The 21,549-nt window shown below is 40.2% G+C and overlaps 1 protein-coding gene across 3 annotated transcripts in view; it reads left to right on the forward strand.

Moving 5' to 3' along the window:
* Positions 1–21,549, forward strand: part of AEBP2 (AE binding protein 2) — a 228,858-nt gene that overhangs the window by 36,532 nt on the left and 170,777 nt on the right. For all 3 annotated transcript variants that reach the window (XR_004059564.1, XM_010370992.2, XM_030938854.1), the window contains one exon: positions 114–221. Coding sequence is in view for 2 of the 3 variants with exons in the window: in XM_010370992.2 (XP_010369294.1) it covers positions 114–221 (108 nt within the window). In the remaining variant the exon portion in view is untranslated. The remainder of the gene's footprint in view (positions 1–113; positions 222–21,549) is intronic.

Raw genomic sequence — 21,549 nt, forward strand, 5'->3', positions numbered from 1 at the left:
TCAATAGTTCTTGTCAGTTGAAGACTTGTAACATGTTAATTTGAATGTATGAGAAATCAAACTCTTCTTGAGATAAGTCATGAAAATTAATATGGCTTTGTTTTTCTTAACAGGTATTTGTTTGCTTATGGAAAGGTTGTAAAGTATATAACACTCCATCTACCAGTCAAAGTTGGTTACAAAGGCATATGCTGACACACAGTGGAGACAAACCTTTCAAGGTAAGGATGTATGTGTATAAATTTTATTTATTTATTTATTTATTTATTATTTATTTATTTATGACACAGAGTCTCACTCTGTTGCCCAGGCTGGAGTGCAATGGTGCCATCTTAGCTCCCTGCAGCCTCCACCTGCTATGTTCAAGCGATTTTCCTGCCTCATCCTCCTGAGTAGCTGGGACTACAGACGTATGCCACCACATCTGGCTAATTTTTGTACTTTTAGTGGAGATGGTGTTTCACCATGTTGGCCAGGCTGGTCTCAAACTCTTGACCTCAGGTGATTCTACTGCCTCGGCCACCCAAAGTGCTGGGATTACATGCATGAGCCACTGCGCCTGGCTGGCCCTTTTTTTTTTTTTTTTTTTTTTTTTTTTGAGACAGAGCCTCGCTCTGTTGCCAGGCTGGAGGGCAGTGGTGCGATCTCAGCTCACTGCAAGCTCCGCCTCCCAGGTTCACACCATTTTCCTGTCTCAGCCTCCCAAGTAGCTGGGACTACAGGTGCCTGCCACCACACCTGGCTAATTTTTTGTATTTTAGTAGAGACAGGGTTTCACCATGTTGGCCAGGATGGTTTCAATCTCCTGACCTCGTGGTCCGCCTGCCTTGGCCTCCCAAAGTGCTGGGATTACAGGCGTGAGCCACTGCGCCCGGCCTGTTGTTTTCTTTTAAATGTTAGCTTAAGCTGACATGTTTCCTAATAGGCGTAATTTTGTTCCTCTAAATTTTTTTAAAAACATTTGTTTTAACATTCTTATACATACATTGAATTTCAAAAGTAGATGGAGATTAAGCTTATTTGTTCTGTTTTTTTTCTATTTGAAGTACAGAAGTGTTGCTGTTGGATTAGGCTCTTGAAAATAGCTAGTGGTAGACCAGTGACTGGAAGCCATGTTGGTTTTTTTTATTTTTTTATTTTATTTTATTTTATTATTATTTTTTTTTGAGATGGAGTCTTGCTTTGTCACCCAGGCTGGTGTGCTGTGGCCAGATCTCAGCTCACTGCAAGCTCCGCCTCCGGGTTCACGCCATTCTCCTGCCTCAGCCTCCCAGGTAGCTGGGACTACAGGCACCCGCCACCTCGCCCGGCTAGTTTTTTGTAGTTTTTAGTAGAGACGGAGTTTCACCGTGTTAGCCAGGATGGTCTCGATCTCCTGACCTCGTGATCCGCCCGTCTCGGCCTCCCAAAGTGCTGGGATTACAGGCTTGAGCCACCGTGCCCGGCCGGTTTTTTTTAATACTTGGTGGTCTGGTTATGTTTTCTTACTGTCAAAGGTTTCGGCATTTTCATTAGCAAACAACATTGACTATTATATAAAATAAATAAGTTGTAGGACATTAAAGGACTTGATTCCTTTCACTCAGTTTTGAGGTCACACTACTGAGGTTAGGTGTAATTAGTAGTAAATCACTTTTGTCAAATTAGATGTATTCTGGGAAATCTTTATAAAGAGCAAGTTTCTGTAAAAATCTATTCCATTTATCTTTATGAAAAATTAAATATTTTGGTTTCTATTTATGGAAAGTAGCATATACCATAGAGATTAAAAGTTTGTGTTTAAAGGAGTTTTAGTAGTTGTTAAAACCACATTTACTGAAAAGAATACTGTGCCAGTAACTTCCCTTGGGTTTTATAGAGAGTGAGGTAATTCTTGTGGAGTTGCTTTTAAAAACAACTTTTTTGGAAAAAGCAATCAACAAAACATTATAACAAAAGTTTACACTAAGAATTATTTGTCTCTCTCGTTCCTGTTTCCCCGCTTCCTCCCAAATATATAATTATTATTTGTTTCTTGTGATTTTTTCTAGTACTTCCTTATGCATCCACAAGCAGATAAATATGTAGTCTCATTCTCCTTTCTTACCCAAAGTCTAGTAAATTAAATACTATCTGTACCTTGCTTTGAAAAGAAGCAAACTTAATTTTAGAGCAGCTTTAAATACACAGGTTACTTGTTTTTCTATAAACCAAGTTTCTTCCATTCTTGAAATATTATATTGTATATATGTACCTTCTTTTTTGTTTTTATTTGAATAGTCTTCCCCCCACCACAAGATGGAGTCTTGCTCTGTCGCCCAGGCTGGAGTGCAGTGGCATGATCTTGGCTCACTGCAACCTCCCCCTCTTGGGTTCAAGCGATTCTCCTGCCTCCGCCTCCCGAGTAGCTGGGATTACAGGCACATGCCATCACGCCCAGCAAATTTTTGTATTCTTAGTAGAGATGGGGTTTCACCATGTTGGCCAGGCTAGTCTTGAACTCTTGACCTTGTGATCCACCTACCTCGGTCCTCCAAAGTGCTGGGATTAACCACATCTGGCCCTAATCTGAATAGTTTTTGGGTAACAGGTCGTTTTTGGTTACATTGAATAAATTCCTTACTGGTGATTTCTGAGATTTTGGTGCACCTGTCACCTGAGCTGCGTACACTGTACCCAGTGTGTAGTCTTTTATACCTAACTACCCGCACCCTTCCCTCCTAGTCCCCAAAGTCTATTATATCATTCTTATGCCTGCTCGTAGCTTAGCTCCTAATTACAAGTGAGAACGATACTTGGTTTTCCTTTCCTGAGTTACTTCATTTAGACTAATGGTCTCCAACTCCATCCAGGTTTCTGTGAAAGCCATATTTTGTTCCTTTTCATGGCTTGAGTAGTATTCCATGTGGCGTGTGTGTGTGTGTGTGTGTGTGTGTGTGTGTGTGTGTGTCTGAATATATATATATATGTGTATATATATATATATATCACATTTTCTTTATCCACTTACTGATTGAAGGGCATTTACCCTGGGTCCAGTTTTGCAATTGCGAGTTGTGCTGCTATAAACATGTGTGCAAGTGTCTTTTTCATATAATGACTTTTTTCCCTCTGTATAGGTTACCAGTGGTGGGATTGCAGGATCAAATGGTAGTTCTACTTTTATTTAGGAAATCTCTGTACGGTTTTCTATAGTGGTTGTATTAGTTTATATTTTCACCAGCAGTGTAAAAGTGTTCCCCTTTCACCATATCCATGCCAACATCTGTTGTTTTTTGCCTTTTAAATTGTGGCCATTCTTCCAGCAATAAGGTGGTATTGTGTTGTGTTGTATATCTTCTTTTGAGAAATGCTTATTCATATCATTTGCCCACTTTTCGATGGGATTATTATTCTTTTTTTTCTTGTTGATTTGTTTTTAGTTCCTTATTGATTGTGGACACTAGTCCTTTGTTGGATGCATAGTTTGCAAATATTTTCTCCCATTCTGTGGGTCATCTGTTTATTCTGCTGATTATTTCTTTTTATGTGCAGAAGCTTTAGTTTAATTAGGTTTCATCTGTTTATTTTTGTTCTTGTTGCATTTGCTTTAGGGTTCTTGGTCATAAACTCTCTGCCTAAGCCAATGTCTGGAAGAGTTTTTCCAATGTTATCTTCCAGAATTTTTATGGTTTAAGGTCTTAGATTTAAGTCTTTGCTCCATCTTGAGTTGATTTTTGTATAAGGTGAGAAATGAGGATCCAGTTTCATTCTTCTGCATGTGGCTTGGCAGTTATTCCAGCAGCATTTGTTGCAAAGGGTATCCTTTCGCCACTTTATGGTTTTTTGTGTTTATTTTTTAGAGACTCAGTCTCACTCTGTCACCCAGACCAGAGTGCAGTGGCGTGATCTTGACTCACTGCAACCTCTGCCTCCCAAGTTCAAGCAATTCTCCCGCCTCAGACTCCTGAGTAGCTGGGATTACAAGTGCCTGCCACCATGTCTAGCTAATTTTTGTATTTTTAGTAGAAACAGGGTTTTACCCTGTTGGTCAGGCTGGTCTCGAACTCCTGACCTGAAGTGATCTGCCCGCCTAGGTCTCCCAAAATGCTGGGATTACACGCGTGAGTCACCAATATTTGACTTTAATTTCTGGGATCTCTATTACATTGGTCTATGTGTCTATTTTATTCCAGGACCATGTTGTTTTGGTAACCATAGCCTTGCAGTATAGAAAGTCAGATAATGTGATGCCTCCAGATTTGTTCTTTTTGCTTAGTCTTGCTTTGGCTATCTGGGCTCTCTTCCGGTTCCATATGAATTTTAGGATTGTTTCTAGTTCTGTGAAGATTGATGATAGTACTTTGATGGGAATTGCATTGAATCTGTAGATTGCTTTTGGCAGTATTGTCATTTTCGCAATATTCTACCCATCCATGAGCATGGGATGTGTTTTCATTTATTGGTGGTGTTGATGATTTCTTTCAGCAGTGTTTTGTAGTTTTGTTTGTAGACATCTTTCACCTCCTTGGTTAGGTCTGTTCCTAAGTATTTTATTTTTTTGCAGCTGTTGTAATAGGGGTTAAGTTCTTGATTTTTTCTCAACTTCGTCATTGTTGGTGTAGAGCAGTGCTACTAATTTACGTTGATTTTGTATCCTGAAAGTTTACTGAATTTGTTTGTCAGACTGCAAGCTTTTTGGATGAGTCTTTAGGGTTTTCTAGATATACGATCATATCATCAACAAACAGCGACAGTTTGACTTCCTCTTTACCTATTTGGATGTCCTTTATTTCTTTTCTCTGATTGCTCTGGCTAGGACATCCAGTACTTATGTTGAATGGAAGTGGTAAGAGTGGACATCCTTGTCTTGTTCTCATTTCTCACGGTGAATGCTTTCAACTTTTTCCCGTTCAGTAGAATATGGGCTGTGGGTTTGTAATATATGCATTTTATTACGTTAAGGTATGTTACTTCTATGCCAGTTTTGCTGAGGGTTTTAATCATAAAGGGATGCTAGATTTTTTTGTTATATGCTTTTTCTGCATCTATTGAGATCACATGATTTTTTTAAAAATTCTTTTTATGTGATACATCACATGTACTGACTTGTGGATGTTAAACCATCCCTGCATCCATGGTATGAAACCCACTGATCATGGTGGATTGCCTTTTTGATAGGCTGTTGGATTCGGTTAGCTAGTATTTTGTTGAGGATTTTTGCATCTGTGTTATCAGGGATATTGGTCTGTAGATTTATTTTTTTGTTATATCCTTTCCTGATTTTGGTATTAGGGTGATACTGGCTTCAGAGAATGATTTAGGGGAGGATTCCCTCTTTCTCTGTCTTTTGGAATAGTTTCATTAAGATTGGCACCAAGTCTTTTTGAATGTCTGATAGAATTCATCTGTGAATCCGACTGGTCCCAGACTTTTTGTTGACAATTTTTTGTTACTGTTTCAATCTCTCTACTTGTTATTGGTCTGTTCAGAGTTTTTATTTCTTCTGATGTAATCTAGGAGGGTTGTATATTTCCCGGAGTTTATCCTCTCCTTTAGATTTTCTAGTTTGTGCATGTAAAGGTATTCATAATAGCCTTGAATGATCTTTGTATTTCTGTGGTATCGGTTGTAATATCTTTCATTTTGTTTCTAATTGAGCTTATTTAGATATCTTTCCTCTTTTCTTGGTTAGTCTCATTAATGGTCTATCAATTTTTTTTTTTTTTTTTTTTTTTTTTTTTGAGACGGAGTCTCGCTCTGTCGCCCAGGCTGGAGTGCATTGGCCGGATCTCAGCTCACTGCAAGCTCCGCCTCCCAGGTTTACGCCATTCTCCTGCCTCAGCCTCCCGAGTAGCTGGGACTACAGACACCCGCCACCTCGCCTGGCTAGTTTTTTGTATTTTTTTTTTAGTAGAGACGGGGTTTCACCGTGTTAGCCAGGATGGTCTCGATCTCCTGACCTTGTGATCCGCCCGTCTCGGCCTCCCAAAGTGCTGGGATTACAGGCTTGAGCCACCGGGCCCGGCCTGGTCTATCAATTTTATCTTTTCAAAGAACCAGCTTGTTCATTTATCTTTTGTATTTTTTTTGTTCTTTTGGTTTCATTTAGCACTGTTCTGGTCTTTGTTATTTATTTATTTTCTTCTGCTGGGTTTGGATTTTGTTTGTTCTTTCTTGTTTCTCTAGTTCCTTGAGGTATGACCTTAGATTGCCTGTTTGTGACCTTTCAGACTTTTCTTTTTTTTGAGACAGAGTCTCATTCTATCGTCCAGGCTGGAGTGCAGTGACATGATCTCGGCTCACTGCAACCTCTGCTTCCTGGGTTCAAGTGAATCTCCTGTCTCAGCCTCCCAAGTAAGCTGAGATTACAGGTGTGGGCCACCATACCCAGCTAAGTTTTGTGTTTTTACAGGGTTTCACCATGTTGCCCAGACTGGTCTCAAACTGCTGACCTCAGGTGATCCACCTGCCTAGGCCTCCTAAAGTGCTGGGATTACAGGCGTGAACCACCTTCTCTGGCATTTGATGTAGACATTTAATGCTTGAACTTTTCCTCTTAGCACCGCTTTTGCTGTATTTTGATAAGTTGTGACATTATATTATTGTTCATAGAATTTTTTAATTTCAACCTTGATTTCATTGTTGACTCAAGGATTATTCCAGAGCAGATTATTTAATTTCCATGTGTTTGTATAGTTTTCAGGGTTCCTTTTGGAGGAATTTATCGCAAAAAGATCATCACCTAGGCACACAGTCATCAGGTTATCTAAAGTCAAGATACAATTATTATTACATTATTATGTTGCTAGGATTGTTATTTGCTGTGTTTATTGTGTTGCTGTCTATCTTATTTGTTAGGTCTAGTAATTGTTTTATGAATTTGGGAGTTCCAGTTGGGTGCATATATATTTAGGATTGTTATTTTCCTATTGGACTAATTCTTTTATTATTTAATGTCCCTCTTTGTGTGTGTGTGTGTGTGTGTGTGAGTTGGGGTTTTTTTTTTTTTTTTTTTTTTTTTTTTTTTTTTACTATTGTTGCTTTCAAGTCTGTTTTGTCGGATATAATAATAGCTACGTCTGCTTGCTTTTGGTTTCTATTTGCATGGAGTATCTTTTTCTACCCCTTTACCTTAAGTTTATGTGAGTCCTTATGTGTTAGGTGAGTCTCTTGAAGACAATAGATACTTGGTTGGTGGAATTTTATCCATTCCCTATCTTTTAAATGTAGCATTTAGGCCATTTACATTCAGCATTAGGATTGAGATATGAAGTACTGTTGTATTCATCATGCTTGTTGTTGCCTTAATAGCTGTTTTTTTTTTCCTTCATTGTGTTACTGTTTTATAGGTCCTATGAGATTTATGCTTTAAGGAGATTCTTTTTTGTCTTGTTTTTGTCATGGAGTCTCACTCTGTTGCCCATACTGGAGTGCAGTGACAGCATCTCGGCTCTTTGCAACCTCAGCCTCTCGGGTTCAAGCAATTCTGTCTGCCTCACCCTCCCAAGTAGCTGGGATTATAGGTGCTTACCATCACGCCTGGCTCATTTTTGTATTTTTTAGTAGGGACAGGGTTTTGCCATGTTGGCCAGGGTGGTCTTGAATGCCTGACCTTAGGTCATCTGCCCACCTCGGCCTCCCAAAGTGCGGGGATTACAGGCATGAGCCACTGCGCCCAGCCGAGGAGGTTCTATTTTGGTGTGTTTTGAGCTTTTATTTCAAGATTTAGAACTTCTTTTAGCATTTCTTGTAGTGCTGGCTTGGTAGTGGCAAATTCTCTTAGCCTTTGTTTGTCTGAAAAAGACTTGATTTCTCCTTCATTTATGAAGCTTAGTTTTGCTGGATACAGTATTCTTGGCTGATAATTATTTTGTTTCAGGCAGCCGAAGATGGGACCCCAGTCTCTTCTGGCTTGTAAGGTTTCTGCTGAGAAATCTGCTGTTAATCTGATAGGTTTTTCTTTATAGGTTATCTGATGCTTTTATCCCATAGCTCTTAATATTCTTTACTGCATCTTGACTTCAGATAACCTGATGACTGTGTGCCTAGGTGATGATCTTTTTGCGATGAATTTCTCAGCAGTTCTTTGAGCTTCTTGTATTTGGATGTCTACATCTTTAGCAAGGCCAGGGAAGTTTTTCTCAGTTATTCCCCTCAAGTAAGTTTTCCAAACTTGTAGATTTCTCTTCTTTTTCAGAAACGCCGGTTATTCTTAGGTTTGGTTGTTTGATGTAATCCCACATTTCGTGGATACTTTGTTAATTTTTTAAAAAGTTATCTTTTCTTTGTCTTTGTCTGATTGGGTTATTTTGAAAGCTTTGTCTTTGAGCTCTGAAATTCTTTCTTCTACTTGTTCTAGCCTGTTGTTGAAACTTTCCAGTGCATCTTTTTTTTTTGGGGGGGGGGGAGACCAAGTCTCACTCTGTTGCCCAGGCTGGAGTGCAATGGTGCTATCTCCACTCACTGCAGCCTCCACCTCCCAGGTTCAAGTGATACTCTTGCCTCATCCTCCCGAGTAACTGGGATTACAGGTGCCCAGCACCACGCCCGGCTAATTTTTGTGTTTTTTTTTTAGTAGAGACAGGGTTTCATCATGTTGGCCAGGCTGGTCTTGAACTCCTGACTTCAGGTGATCCACCCGCCTCTGCCTCCCAAAGTGCTGGAATTATAGGCATGAGCCACCATGCCTGGCCTCCAGTGCATTTTCTGTTTCTCTAAGTGTGCCTTTTATTTCTAGAAGTTGCAAGTTGTGATTGTTGTTCCTTCCTTCCTTCCTTCCTTCCGTCCGTCCGTCCGTCCTTTTTTTAATTTTTTTTATTTTTTGAGGCAGAGTCTCATTCTGTCACCTAGGCTGGAGTGCAGTGGCACAATCTTGGCTTATGGCAACCTGCAACCTCCACCTCCTGGGTTCAAGTGATTCTTGTGCCTCATCCTTCTGAGTAGCTGGGGTTACCGGCGCACCCCAACATCCCTGGCTAATTTTTGTATTTTTAGTAGAGACGGGGTTTCACCATGGTGGCAAGGCTAGCCTTGAACCCCTGACCTCAGGTGATCTGCCTGCTACAGCTTCCCGCAGTGCTGGGATTACAGGCGTGAGCTATGGTGCCCATCCTCCAGTGCATTTTCTGTTTCTCTTAAGTGTGTCTTTTATTTCTAGAAGTTGTGATTGCTGTTTCTTTATGGTATCTTTTTCTCTGGAGAATTTTTCGTGCATATCCTGTATTGTTGTCTTTAATTTGGTTTTCACCTTTCTCTTGTATTTCCTTGAGTAGCTTAATAATCAACCTTCTGAATTCTTTATCTGGAAATTCAGAAATTTCTTTTTGGTTTGGATACGTTGCTGGGGTTATAGAACCCTGTTTTATTGTATTACCAGAATTACTTTTCTGGTTCCTTCTCATTTGTTTAGACTATTTCAGTGGAAAAGACTGGATTTCAGGGCCTGTTGTCTCCCACTTCCTCTAGGGATGGGGCTTCCTGAGAGCTGGACTGCGGTGATTGTTATTGCTCTTCTGGGTATAGCCATCCAGCAGCAGGGCTACCAGGCTCTGAGATGGTGCTGGGGAATGCCTACAAGGAGTCCTGTGATGTGATTCATCTTCAGGTCTCCAAGCTTGTGGGTACCAGCACCTGCTCTGGTGGAGGTGGCACAGGGGAGTGAAGTGGACTCTTTGATAGTCTTCGGTTGTAGGTATGTTTAGTGTACTTGCTTTCTTGAATACTGGTTCTGCTAGCAGTGAGCTTGTAATGTGGACACACTCAGGACCTCTGGTTGGCCAGGATGTTGCAGGCAGTGGAATTAGCTGTTGTTTTCCCCTTCCTGGGATCTGGGTTATTCTGTCATGAGTTGCTCTAATGGCTTGAGTTGGTTGGCCTCCAGCCAGGAGGTGACACTTTGAAGAGAGCACTAGCTGCAGCAGTAGTAAGTAGGGAGATTGCTTGCCCTAAGTTGGCCTGGGCAAGTATTTTGGTTTCTTGGGAGATGGGTGGGGCTATGTTTCCTGTTCGGCTAAAGGGGCAGGTAGAGAAATACCATCAGGTGGGAGCAGGGTTAGGTGAAATTAGGCTGAGACTCACTTTCCTTGGGTTCTGCTTGCCACAGCCACTGTGGGAGATAGGGCGTTGGTTCTCAGGCCAGTCGGGTTATGTTCCACAGGGGATTTTGGCTGTCTCTGCTGTGTCATATAGTTCACCAGGGAAGTGGGGGATTGTGAGAGACCTGGTTGCGAGAGACCTCATTCAGCTCCCACGGGGTAGGTGAAGCCACTCTCACTCCCTTGGTTTCCCGCTCAGACCTTGCCCCAGGCTTCCCTGCTGAGAAAGCAAGGCCTTCGGACCTCGCCCCTCCCCATCCGCCTACTCTGTCAGCAGCTCTGCGCTGGTAAGTGTTCCCACCCACCTCCCTTTTCTGCTCAAGAAAATCCATGTCCAGCTGAAATTGTTACTAATCTCATTTGAAGCTTCTTTTGCCCTGTGACCCTTCCCTAATTCTACCGGCTGTCTTCTGGTAGTACCCTTGTGAGATACAGTCAGGGATGGCTTCCCTGGGCTCTAGCTAGAGGCTGGGAATGCTTACAAGGCATTTCCCACTGCTGCTTCTACTTTTGTATTTTGCACAGTTCCCTTAAATCTATTTCAGCCCTAGGTAAGGTTGAATCCTTCTCCCATGATCTGGATTTTCAGATTTCCCAGTGGGGATGTGTGTTTGGAGGCAGGTTTTCCTTCTCTTACATTTTGGGGACTCACAGTTTTTTACCTGTCTCACGAAATTTGCAGCAGTGTACCGCTTCTTTCAAAGGATCTGTGAATTTTTTCAGTTTGCCTGACATATTCCTGGGGTGGTTCTTGAAGCAAAAGTTCACGGTGTGCATCTCTACGTGGTGTTCTCTCTGCCAGAGTGGGAGCTGCATGGTAGACCTTTCTTCTATCTCCATCTTCCTCCTCCCGATTGTTTGTATCTTGCTTTTTGAATGTACTTTATGCTGGGATCTTTTCGTATCAGTTCATAGTGAATAGTCTCATTTTTTCAGCTTCATCGCCTTCCGTTGTGTGATTTTAGGACTGTACCCAAACTTTGTAGATACACTTGGGTTGCTTCTTTTGTTGCTGTTGGAAATAGTGCTGTAGTGATGAATCCTGAATATGTGTCATTTTCTACATGTATAATTATGTATGTAGGAAATATCCCCTAAGTGATGTGAGTAGGTAGATCAAAGGTTAATGTAAACATTGGTAATTTTGATAACTTGCTAAATTGTCATTCCCTACAGCTAGTACCATCGTCAGTAAAGTTAGAGTGTCTGCCTAATGTTGGAATGTCTCCAAGGCTTTTCTGAGAGGGGATTGTCAAACTTTGGGATTTTTGCTAATCTCATGGGTGAGACATTATATCTTTTTTTGTTGGTTTGTTTTTTGTTTTTTGTTGGGATACAGAATTTGGCTCTGTCACCCAGGCTAAATGGAGCGCAGTGGCACGCTGTCGGCTCACTGCAACATCCATCTCGTCAGTTCAATTGATTCTGATGCTTCAGCCTCTGGAGTAGCTGGGATTACAGGCAGGTGCCACAATGCCCCAGCGAATTTTGTTTTTTGTTGGTTTTTTTTTGGTATTTTTAGTAGAGATGGTGTTTCACTACGTTGGCCAGACTGGTCTTGGACTTCTGGCCTCCAGTGATCCGCGCCCCCTTTGGTCTCAGAGAAAGCACATCTTGATAGCTTTTTTTTTTTTTTTTTTTTTTTTTTTTTTTGAGACGGAGTCTCGCTCTGTTGCCAGGCTGGAGTCCAGTGGTGTGATTTCGGCTCACTGCAACCTCCGCCTCCCAGGTTCAAGTGATTCTCCTGCCTCAGCCTCCCGAGTAGCTGGGACTACAGGTACCCACCATCACGCCCAACTAATTTTTGTAGTTTTAGTGGAAATGGGGTTTTACCATGTTGGCCAGGATGGTCTTAATCTCTTGATCTTGTGATTTGCCCACCTTGGCCTCCCAAAGTGCTGGGATTACAGGTGTGAGCCACCACGCCTGGCCCATCTTAATAGTTTTAATTAGTATTCCTTTCATTATGGGTTAGGTTGAACATCTTTTCATATGTTTAACCATTCAGATTTTTTTTCTTAATTTATTTTTTTTAAATAAGTGGTCTTTGAAGAAAAAAATGAAGCAGGTAGTAAATGAATGAATAATTAAGTAAATAAATGGTCTAATTAATTTTCTGGGGCACAGGTCCGATTACTTTAACACCCCAGTGTTTCTTGTAGTCATACTACAGATCTTGGCCATGACATTTGCTAGAAATGTGACTGCGAACTGCTTTCTTAACTTCCTGTCTAATGTGTAGTTGGTAGTACTGGTTACCTCATGAAGTTCTTGTTCAGTGTGTGCACAATAAATATGAGATTATTTATTAAAGTAAAATAATCATTTAAACCATTTACATCTTCAATGTATTTCCATGTGTGTATGTGTGTGTAAGTATATTTTAAGGCAGCCATTCTGCCAGTTGATGATGATGTATATGCAGGTTAATTTCAAAGCCTGTACAAATGTTTTTTGTTTTTTGTTTTTTCCAAATCCTCTTCTTAGAAACCATAGACGTTTCCTATTGCAGAGGGGAAAGAAATTGTCTTTGAAAGAAAAAAAGTTAAGGTATATGATTTAGTGAGGTATTGTTCCCTTCATGAATCACAGGAATTATTTAAATCAGCAAAACATTGATGTCTAAAGTACATGGCAGTATGCTGGGCATTATGGAAATGAGGTAATGAGAAAAACAGAGTAGGCAGGGTGCCGTGGCTCATACCTGTAATCCCAGTACTTGGCGGGGCTGACACAAGCAGATTGCTTAAGCCCAGGAGTTTGAGACCAGCCTGGGCAAAGTGACAAAACCTTGTCTGTACAAAAAAAAAAAAAAATACAAAAATTAGCCAGGTGTGTTGGCGTGTACCTGTAGACCCACCTACTCAGGAGACTGAGGTGGAAGGATCACTTGAGTCCGGGTGATTGGGGCTGCAGTGAGCTGAGACTGCACTCCAGCCTGGGTGACAGAGAGAGACCCTGTCTCCAAAAAAAAAAAGGGGGGGGGGGCAGGCCTCTATACTCAGGGAACTTGTAGTCTCTGGGTTTATACAGATCTAAAGAAACTTAAATAATGAAATGTAAGTTCTTTAATAGTGACCTATGAAAGATTCTCTGGGTTAGGGATCAATTAAATTATAACGGGGGCTGGGAAAAGATAGTAGAAGATGAGTGGCAGGTGACTATAAGTGATAAGGTGATGTTTGAGATAAGTCTCTGCTTTTTTTTTTTCGTTTTGTTTAAAGATATGTTATAATGTATAGTTGTGTCTAATGCACACTTGTTTAACAGTTCAACGATTTGTTTCTTATGTTTGTATGCAAATTTGTAACTACCATCCTGATGGAGAGTATTTCAGTAAGACAAGATTTCTAAGGTCCTTTGCTGCTCTCTCTCTTCTCCTGCCCTCCACCCATCTGCGCAGACTATATTCTAATTTCTTTCATACTTACTTTGTGAACTCAGTCGTGTGAACTCTTGTATCTGGGTTATTGTTCAGTCAACAAAATATCAGCGAGATTTGTACAGATTTTATGAAGAAGTCATTTAAAAACATTGCTCTGTAGTATTCCACTATACAGATAAATCCATTCACTTGCTGTTGGGCATTTGGATTGTTTCCAATCATTGGTTGCTTTTTTTTGAGACGGGGTCTCACTCACAGGGTCACCAAGTTTGGAGTGTAGTGGCTTGATCTCTACTGACTGCAGCCTCGATCTCCCTGGCTTAGGTGTTACTCACACCACAGTCTCCCAAGTAGCTGGGATTACAGATGTGTGCTACCACATCCAGCTAGTTTCTTGTAGAGACGGGGTTTTGCTATGTTGCCCAAGCTGGTTTCGAACTCGCAGGCCCAAGCGATCCTCCCCCTGTGACCTCCCAAAATGCTGGGATTACAGGCATGAGGCACCATGCTCGACCATCTTTGGCTACTGTTAACCGAGTTGCCCCATGGACATTCCTTTTTAAATGTCGTCTGATTACACACACATATTCATTCCTCTTAACTATATAGTATCTTAATACTACCAGTCCTTTCTTTTCTTTTCTTTTCTTTTTTTTTTTTGAGATAAAGTTTCTGTAACCCAGGCTGGAGTGCAGTGGTGCGATCTCAGTTCATGTAACCCACACCTCCCGGCCTCAAGCGATCTACCCGCCTCAGCCATTCAAGGTGCTGGGATTACAGGCATCTACCGATCCTTTTAATTTTGGCCATTCTAGTGGATGAATAGTGGCATCTCATTGTGGCTTTAATTTTTGTTTCATCATTTTGCAGTGATGTTGACCACATTTTGTGCTATGGGTATCTGAATATTCTATTTTGGGTGAAGTGCCTATTCAAGTCTTTGCCAATTGTGTTGATTGGTTGGTTTGTCTTTTAATATTGACTTAATAGAAATTCTTCAGAAAGTTTGAATATGTCTTTTGTTAGATATATATATTGTAAATAACCTTCTCCTAGTCTTTGGTTATCCTATTCCCTGTTTCTAATGGAGTCTATTGTGTTATGGTGACAAGGGGGATCATTTCAGGTATTTTTTTTAAAGTACGTAATTTATACACATAAAATTTAACATTTTTAAGGTTACTACAGGTCAGTGATTATTTAGTATACTCACAGTTTTATAAAATTATTACTACTGTCTGGTTACAGAAAGTATGTAGGCTTTTGAAAGAGAAGAAAGGGACCGGGTGCAGTGGTTCACGCCTGTAATCCAAGCACTTTGGGAGGCCAAGGCGGGCGGATCATTTGAGGTCAGGAGTTCGAGACCAGTCTGACCAACATGGTGAAACCCTGTTTTTTCTAAAAATGTAAAAATTAGCTGAATGTGGTGGCACGCACCTGTAATCTCAGGCATTTGGGAGGCTGAGGCAGGAGAATCACTTGAAACTGCGAGGCAGAGGTTGCAGTGAACTGAGGTCACGCCACGACACTCATCTGGGTGAGAGAGTGAGACCCCACCTCAAAAAACATAAAAAAATAAAAAATAGCAAAAAAGGGAGCATTTTAAAAAGTGAACTATTTAGGGAAGAGCGTGTAGTTTCATATATATAAGCGATTATGGTAGCAATTTGAAAATATTTAAAAACAAATATTTCTGATTAGTGAGCTTTGACTATCTAGAAGTTAAAAATGCAATTGGTGAAGAAAGTTTCTCATGTTTGTTTTGTGGTGAGCAAGATGAAGTAAGGGTCAGAAAGAATTATAGGAAACGATTGATTGCATTGCAGACCCTTTGACATTGAATATGTATATTATTATATTACATATTTTAACTAAATGAATTCTTACAATAATTTTTTGAGTTAATTACTGTTGTTGCCCTCATTTTATAGATAAGGAACTGAGGCAAGAACAGATTAAAATTTTTTTTTTTGAGGCATAGTTTTGTTCCGTTGCCCAGGCTAGAGTGCAGTGGTGCAATCTCAGCTCACTGCAACCTCTGGCTCCTAGGCTCAGGTGATACTCCCACCTCAATCTCCAAAGTAACTGGGACCACAGCCACATTCCACACATCTGGCTAATTTTTGTATTTTGTATATACATATACACACACACACACACACACACACACATATATGTATTTTTTTTTTTTTTTTTTTTTTTGGCAAAGACAGGGTTTCGCCATGTTGGCTAGGCTGGTCTGGTCTCGAACTCCTGGGCTTAATCAATCCACTCACCTCGGCCTGCCAAAGTGTTGGAATTACAGGTGTGAGCCATCGCGCCTAGCCATATTAAATATTGTTTGTGGTCATGGTCAGTGGCAGATTCTGAATTTCAGAGGCAGAAAGAATCTGGGGTCGTTAATTATGTTACTCTGGTGTATTTGTCGAAACCAATAAATCAACATTTCTATTTGGAATTTTTCTTCCTTTGATCACCTCATTATCTGTAAAACTGGTGCTTTCTGATTTGTGTTCTGATAGCCCCTTGTTGATCTTCATAGGACTTCTGGGAATATGAATACGATGATCTTAGTACTAACAAAGACAGTCTTAGGATTGCTTCATCCAAATAAATTTGTTTGGAAAAAGAAAAAACCAATTCGGTAATTCTATGTTTCGAATTTTAGAAAAGCTGCTTGGCCACTAACATTTTTTGTTGTTGTTTTTTTTTTTTTTTTTTTTTTTTTTTTTTTTTTGAGACGGAGTCTCGCTCTGTCGCCCAGGCTGGAGTACAGTAGCCGGATCTCAGCTCACTGCAAGCTCCGCCTCCTGGGTTTACGCCATTCTCCTGCCTCAGCCTCCCGAGTAGCTGGGACTACAGGCGCCCGCCACCTCGCCCGGCTAGTTTTTTTTTTGTATTTTTTAGTAGAGACGGGGTTTCACAGTGTTAGCCAGGATGGTCTCGATCTCCTGACCTCGTGATCCGCCCATCTCGGCCTCCCAAAGTGCTGGGATTACAGGCTTGAGCCACCGCGCCCGGCCTGTTGTTGTTGTTTGAGACGGACTCTTGCTCTGTCGCCCAGAGCAATGGTGTGATCTCGACTCAACACAACCTCCGCCTCCCAGGTTCAAACTATTCTCCTGCTTCAGCCTCAAGGTTGCTGGGATTACAGTCACCTGCCACCATGCCCAGCTAATTTTTGTGTTTTTAGTTGAGACATGGTTTCACCACGTTGGCCAGGCTAGTCTCAAACTCCTAACCTCAGGTGATCCACCTGCCTTGGCCTCTCAAAGTGCTGGGATTACAGGTGTGAGCCACCATGCCCGGCCAACGTGCATTAGTATATAGGGTATTTCAGTGGAAGATCACATTTAAAACAGTCAATGTTTGTATTAGTCCATTTTTACACTGCTATAAAGATACTACCTGAGACTTAGTAATTTATAAACAAAAGAGGTTTCATTGACTCAGTTCTGCATGACTGGGGAGACCTCAGGAAAATTACAATCATGGTGGAAGGTGAAGGGGAAGCAGTACCTCTTCTTCACAAGGTGATGGCAGAGAGTGCAGGGGAACCTGCCATTTTTTAAAACCGTCAGATCTCGTGAGAACTCTCACACTATGACAAGAATAGCATCGGGGAAACCACCCACCATGATCCAGTCACCTGGGAGGTTTCCCACTCAACACATGAGGATTATAATTCAAGATGAGATTTGGGTGGGGACACAGAGCCAGACCATATCAGTGTTCAACAACCAGCTTTTCCCTCATCATTGAAATTGGTTTCTTTTTCTTCATAACACCATGTGTAGTGGCTTGAGTTCAGTGATAATTGATATATTTATGAGTGAAAATATAAAACTTATCTGAAAACTAAAACCATACTCAGCAACATGAAATGCTCATGTAAAGAGAATGGTACTAGACTATTTGAAGCAACAGCAGATTTGTCTCTGCCTCATATTCTGTAGGATGTTGATTAGTTGATGCCTAAAATTATTTTTTCCTTTAGTGGAGAAGAGTTTGTATTTAAGTGAAATATGTGTGATTCTATTACATTTTTCTTTAATATAAGCACTCTTTAGTTCTAAATTTTACTTCTTTTTTTTTAAATGATTTTTGATTGATAAATGACCAAAATAAAAGATAAAACAATTTTCTGTTAGAATTCTCATTACTGATTTCATTTCCAGGGACTGAATGATTGATGATTAAAATAAACTTTTTTTTTTCCTTTTCTGTGGGGGGAAGGTTAGAGATGGAGTCTCCCTTTGTTGCCTAGGCTAGTCTCAAACTCCTGGGCTCCAAGTGATTCTCCCACCTTGGCCTCCCAGAGTGTTGGGATTGTGCGTTCACTTGGACTAAAACAAACTCTTGATGATTACTCTCTGAGTTCTAGATGCTGCTAGGGCCTATTCTTCGGTGTCTGGAAGGATGCTGGGACAAAATGACTCTAAGACCCTATGGGGACCATATACAGATAATCCTGAGTGGAGTCATCGCAAAATCCCTCTGAATAGTATACTGGAGGGTTTAAGTCTGAACTGTTGTTACCTCGGCCTTAATTGTAGTCAGCCATTCTAATATTGGAAATGTAGAGTTTTTTCAACAGATTAGTTGAATAAAGCAATACTAAACTAGGAACCCAGTTGCAAAGATTTCCTTATATTAATGTACAATTATACAGTAGGAGATAGAAAATACAGGCATAATAACTTCTAAAACAGTGAAGTGAGGAAAGTGAGTATTTTATGTCTTATTCTGTGGTAGCACTGGGTAATAGAAATACATGTGAACCACATGTCATTTTAAATTTCCTAGTGCCACATTAAAATAAAAAACAGGTGAAAATAATTATCTTTGGTTTTACCTAATATATTATTATTTCAGCATTATCAATTTACAAAATCAGTAAATTGTACTTTTTGATGCTAAATCTTACAGATATGATGTGTATTTGAGACTTGTAACATTTCTCAATTCAGACTAGCCACGTTTCAAATGCTTGGAAGTTATGCATGTATCTAATGGATATATGTATTGGATGGTACAAAACTAACCCATCAGGGTAAATAAACACTCTCAATTCAAGTATCAAGCAATTTTGAGTATCAGGTTTTATATATTTATTTTTTACCTTTTTTTTTTTTTAAACTGTGACTGAGTCTCACTCTGTTGCCCAGGCTGGATGGAGTGCAGTGGCACGATCTTGGCTCAGTACTCTGCGTCCCAGGCTGAAGTGATTCTTGTGCCTCAGCTTCCTGAGTATCTGGGTTACAGGCTTGCATCACCATGCCCATCCCAGCTAATTATTATTATTATTTTTTTTGAGACAGAGTCTCACTCTTTTACCCAGGCTGGAGTGCAGTGGCATGATCTCTGCTCACTGCAACCTCCCCGGGTAATTTTTGTATTTTTATTAGAGATGGGATTTCACCATGTTGACTAGGCTGGTCTTGAACTCCTGGCCTCAAGTGATCCACCCACCTCAACCTCCCAAAGTATTGGGATTACAGGCATGAGCCACTGTGCTCGGCTCAGGTTTTAAATTAAAAGTTAAATTGGTCATTACAGAAATGCAGTTGAAAACCACAAGATACCACTTCACATTCACTAGGATGATTTTAATAAAAAAAATGAAAATAGTGTTGGTGAGAATGTGGAGCTGGTGATTATACAACATTGTGAATACACTAAATTCCACTGAATTGTACACTTTCAAATGGTTAATTTTATGTAATATGAATTTCACTTGGATGACTAATATTAATTTAAATGAAATAAAGTTAAAAATTCATTTACTCAGTAACAATAACAATATTTAAAGTGTTGAGTAGCAGATATTTGGCTAGTGGTTCGTAGGGTTGCAGTGACCTTGGCAGTGGACCATGTAGTTCTGTGGCAACGTGGTACTCCACAGAAGAGATGACGACTCTAAAAAGCGTTATTATTTCTTGGTACTCAAAATATGTGTGGTAAAATTTTAAATTTTATATAAAGAAATCATTAAATGCTGACTTCTCATGGTCAGAATCCGTAGGTGAAAATTCTTGTTGCAGCCTATTTGAGGACCATGCCATTCATCGGGTTGTTGTATGAATTAAATACTAATTTCAGAGCAATGAATATGGCTAATTGCCTCTATTCAGGGTTTCCCATAGCCCTGTGCTTTAATTAGGCCTTACTGTACTCCTTTGAAGTTACTGCTTTATATGTATGTTTTGCTGAACATATAGAAGCTCCTTTAGTGTAGTAACTATATCTTACTCATCCTTATACTTCTAGCATATTGTGTAATACTGGACGTAGATAAGTATTTGAACTGAAGTCTTGAATCATTTCTACCTCTTTTTTAACTTAGTATGCACCATAGAGTAAGTAAACATTTTTCATAGAGATGCTGAGGGCCGTAAGGAGCCCCCAGAATATATTTTGTATGTCAAAATAAAGAGTAATTATTAATGGATACCATATAAGAAGAATGTGTGATTTTTTTTTTTTTTAATCAGCATCAGTAAACATATAGCTGTTTAGTTCTGCTAATATACTTAGTAATATCTATGATTTGCAAGATGCTTCTGGAAATATAAATATTCATAAATATATATCTCTGTGTTCAAAATGGAAAGTGAGTTGGGATAAGTATATAGATACACAGTTAAGTGTGAGGACAGCCTCAAGGGAGAATTAGCTCTTGTCCATTTGGGGCAGATTTAGAGAGACTTTATGAGGAAAGTTAGGATTTTTACAAAAAAAGGGCTGTATTGTGATTTTAGCAGCTTACAATTGGTAGAGGTACCTCGATTGAAGGAAAGAGCCTGAGGCATCTGATTTTTTAAATGCTGTTATCTAGATGAATTCTTATAAGATAAACCGCCTGGGGATAACATGATGAATATATTTGTCTTTTAACATGACAAATTTGTATGCTTAGAGTTTGGTAAGTCAGAAACTAAGTAAATTGGTTAAATGACTAATAGAAAAGTCATTATCCATCCATCTGTGGACATTTCTGTTTTGTTTTGCTTTAATTACCATGATTCATTTGTTAGAAGACTTGCAAATTTTTTTCCCCCAAGATATAATTAGAAATCACACACTTACACCGTAGTTAATTTGTATATATTAATTCTGGTGCTACCTGAACATTTTGCATTCTTTGTCAAAATAGCACATCTGTAAGGTGACTCGGGTAGTTAACCTTTTGATTTCTTAATATTGCAAGTACAGAAGGCTAAAGAGGAAGTATTTGAAGGATATTGTAGAGCGCTGCATATGACCAACACTGAACATGTCTTTTCTAAGAGAAAGGCTAGACCTAATTGTTTAACAAATTAATTTTATTTATTTTAAAAATATTAAATGTAGTCTGTATGTGTTTTCATCTGAAGCTTAAGAAATTTGTAAGAAAGTAATTTACAAAGACAAGGCAGGTGTGGTGGAGCACACCTCCTAGCTCTGTGGGAGGCCGAGGCAAGTGGATGGTTTGAGCCCAGGAGTTCAGGACCAGCTTACCCAACATGGTGAAACCCCCTCTTTACAAAAAATGCAACAACAACAAAATATTAGTTGAGCGTGGTGGCGTGTGCCTATAGTACTGCAACCTGGAAGGCTGAGGTGGGAGGATTGCTCGAGCCTGGGAGGTCGAGGCTACAGTGAACCGAGATCATGCCACTGCACTTCAGCCTGGGTGACAGACTGAGACCCTGTCTCAAAAAAAAGAAAAAAATACATTAAAAAGTCAATATTGAACTTTTCTGTCACTTGTTTTAATAGTGTATAACACTAGGAAGTCGACTGAAGGTTTTGAAGTAACACGTATCATAAGAAAAATACTTCAGAAATCCAGGAATCCAGCTTGGCATGGTGGCACACACCTGTGATCCTAGCACTTTGGGAGGCCGAGGCAGACAGATCACATGAGACCGGGAGTTCGAGACCAGCCTGGCCAACGTGGCGAAACCATATCTCTACTGAAAATACAAAAATTGGTCAGGCATGGTAGCCCACACCTGTAATCCCAGCCACTTGGGAGGCTGAGGCACAAGAATCACTTGAACCCAGGAGGCAGAGGTTGCAGTGAGCGGAGATCGCACCACTGCACCCCAGCCTAGGCAACAGCGA

Source organism: Rhinopithecus roxellana, chromosome 10, assembly GCF_007565055.1.
Source record: "Rhinopithecus roxellana isolate Shanxi Qingling chromosome 10, ASM756505v1, whole genome shotgun sequence".
NCBI lineage: Eukaryota > Metazoa > Chordata > Mammalia > Primates > Cercopithecidae > Rhinopithecus > Rhinopithecus roxellana.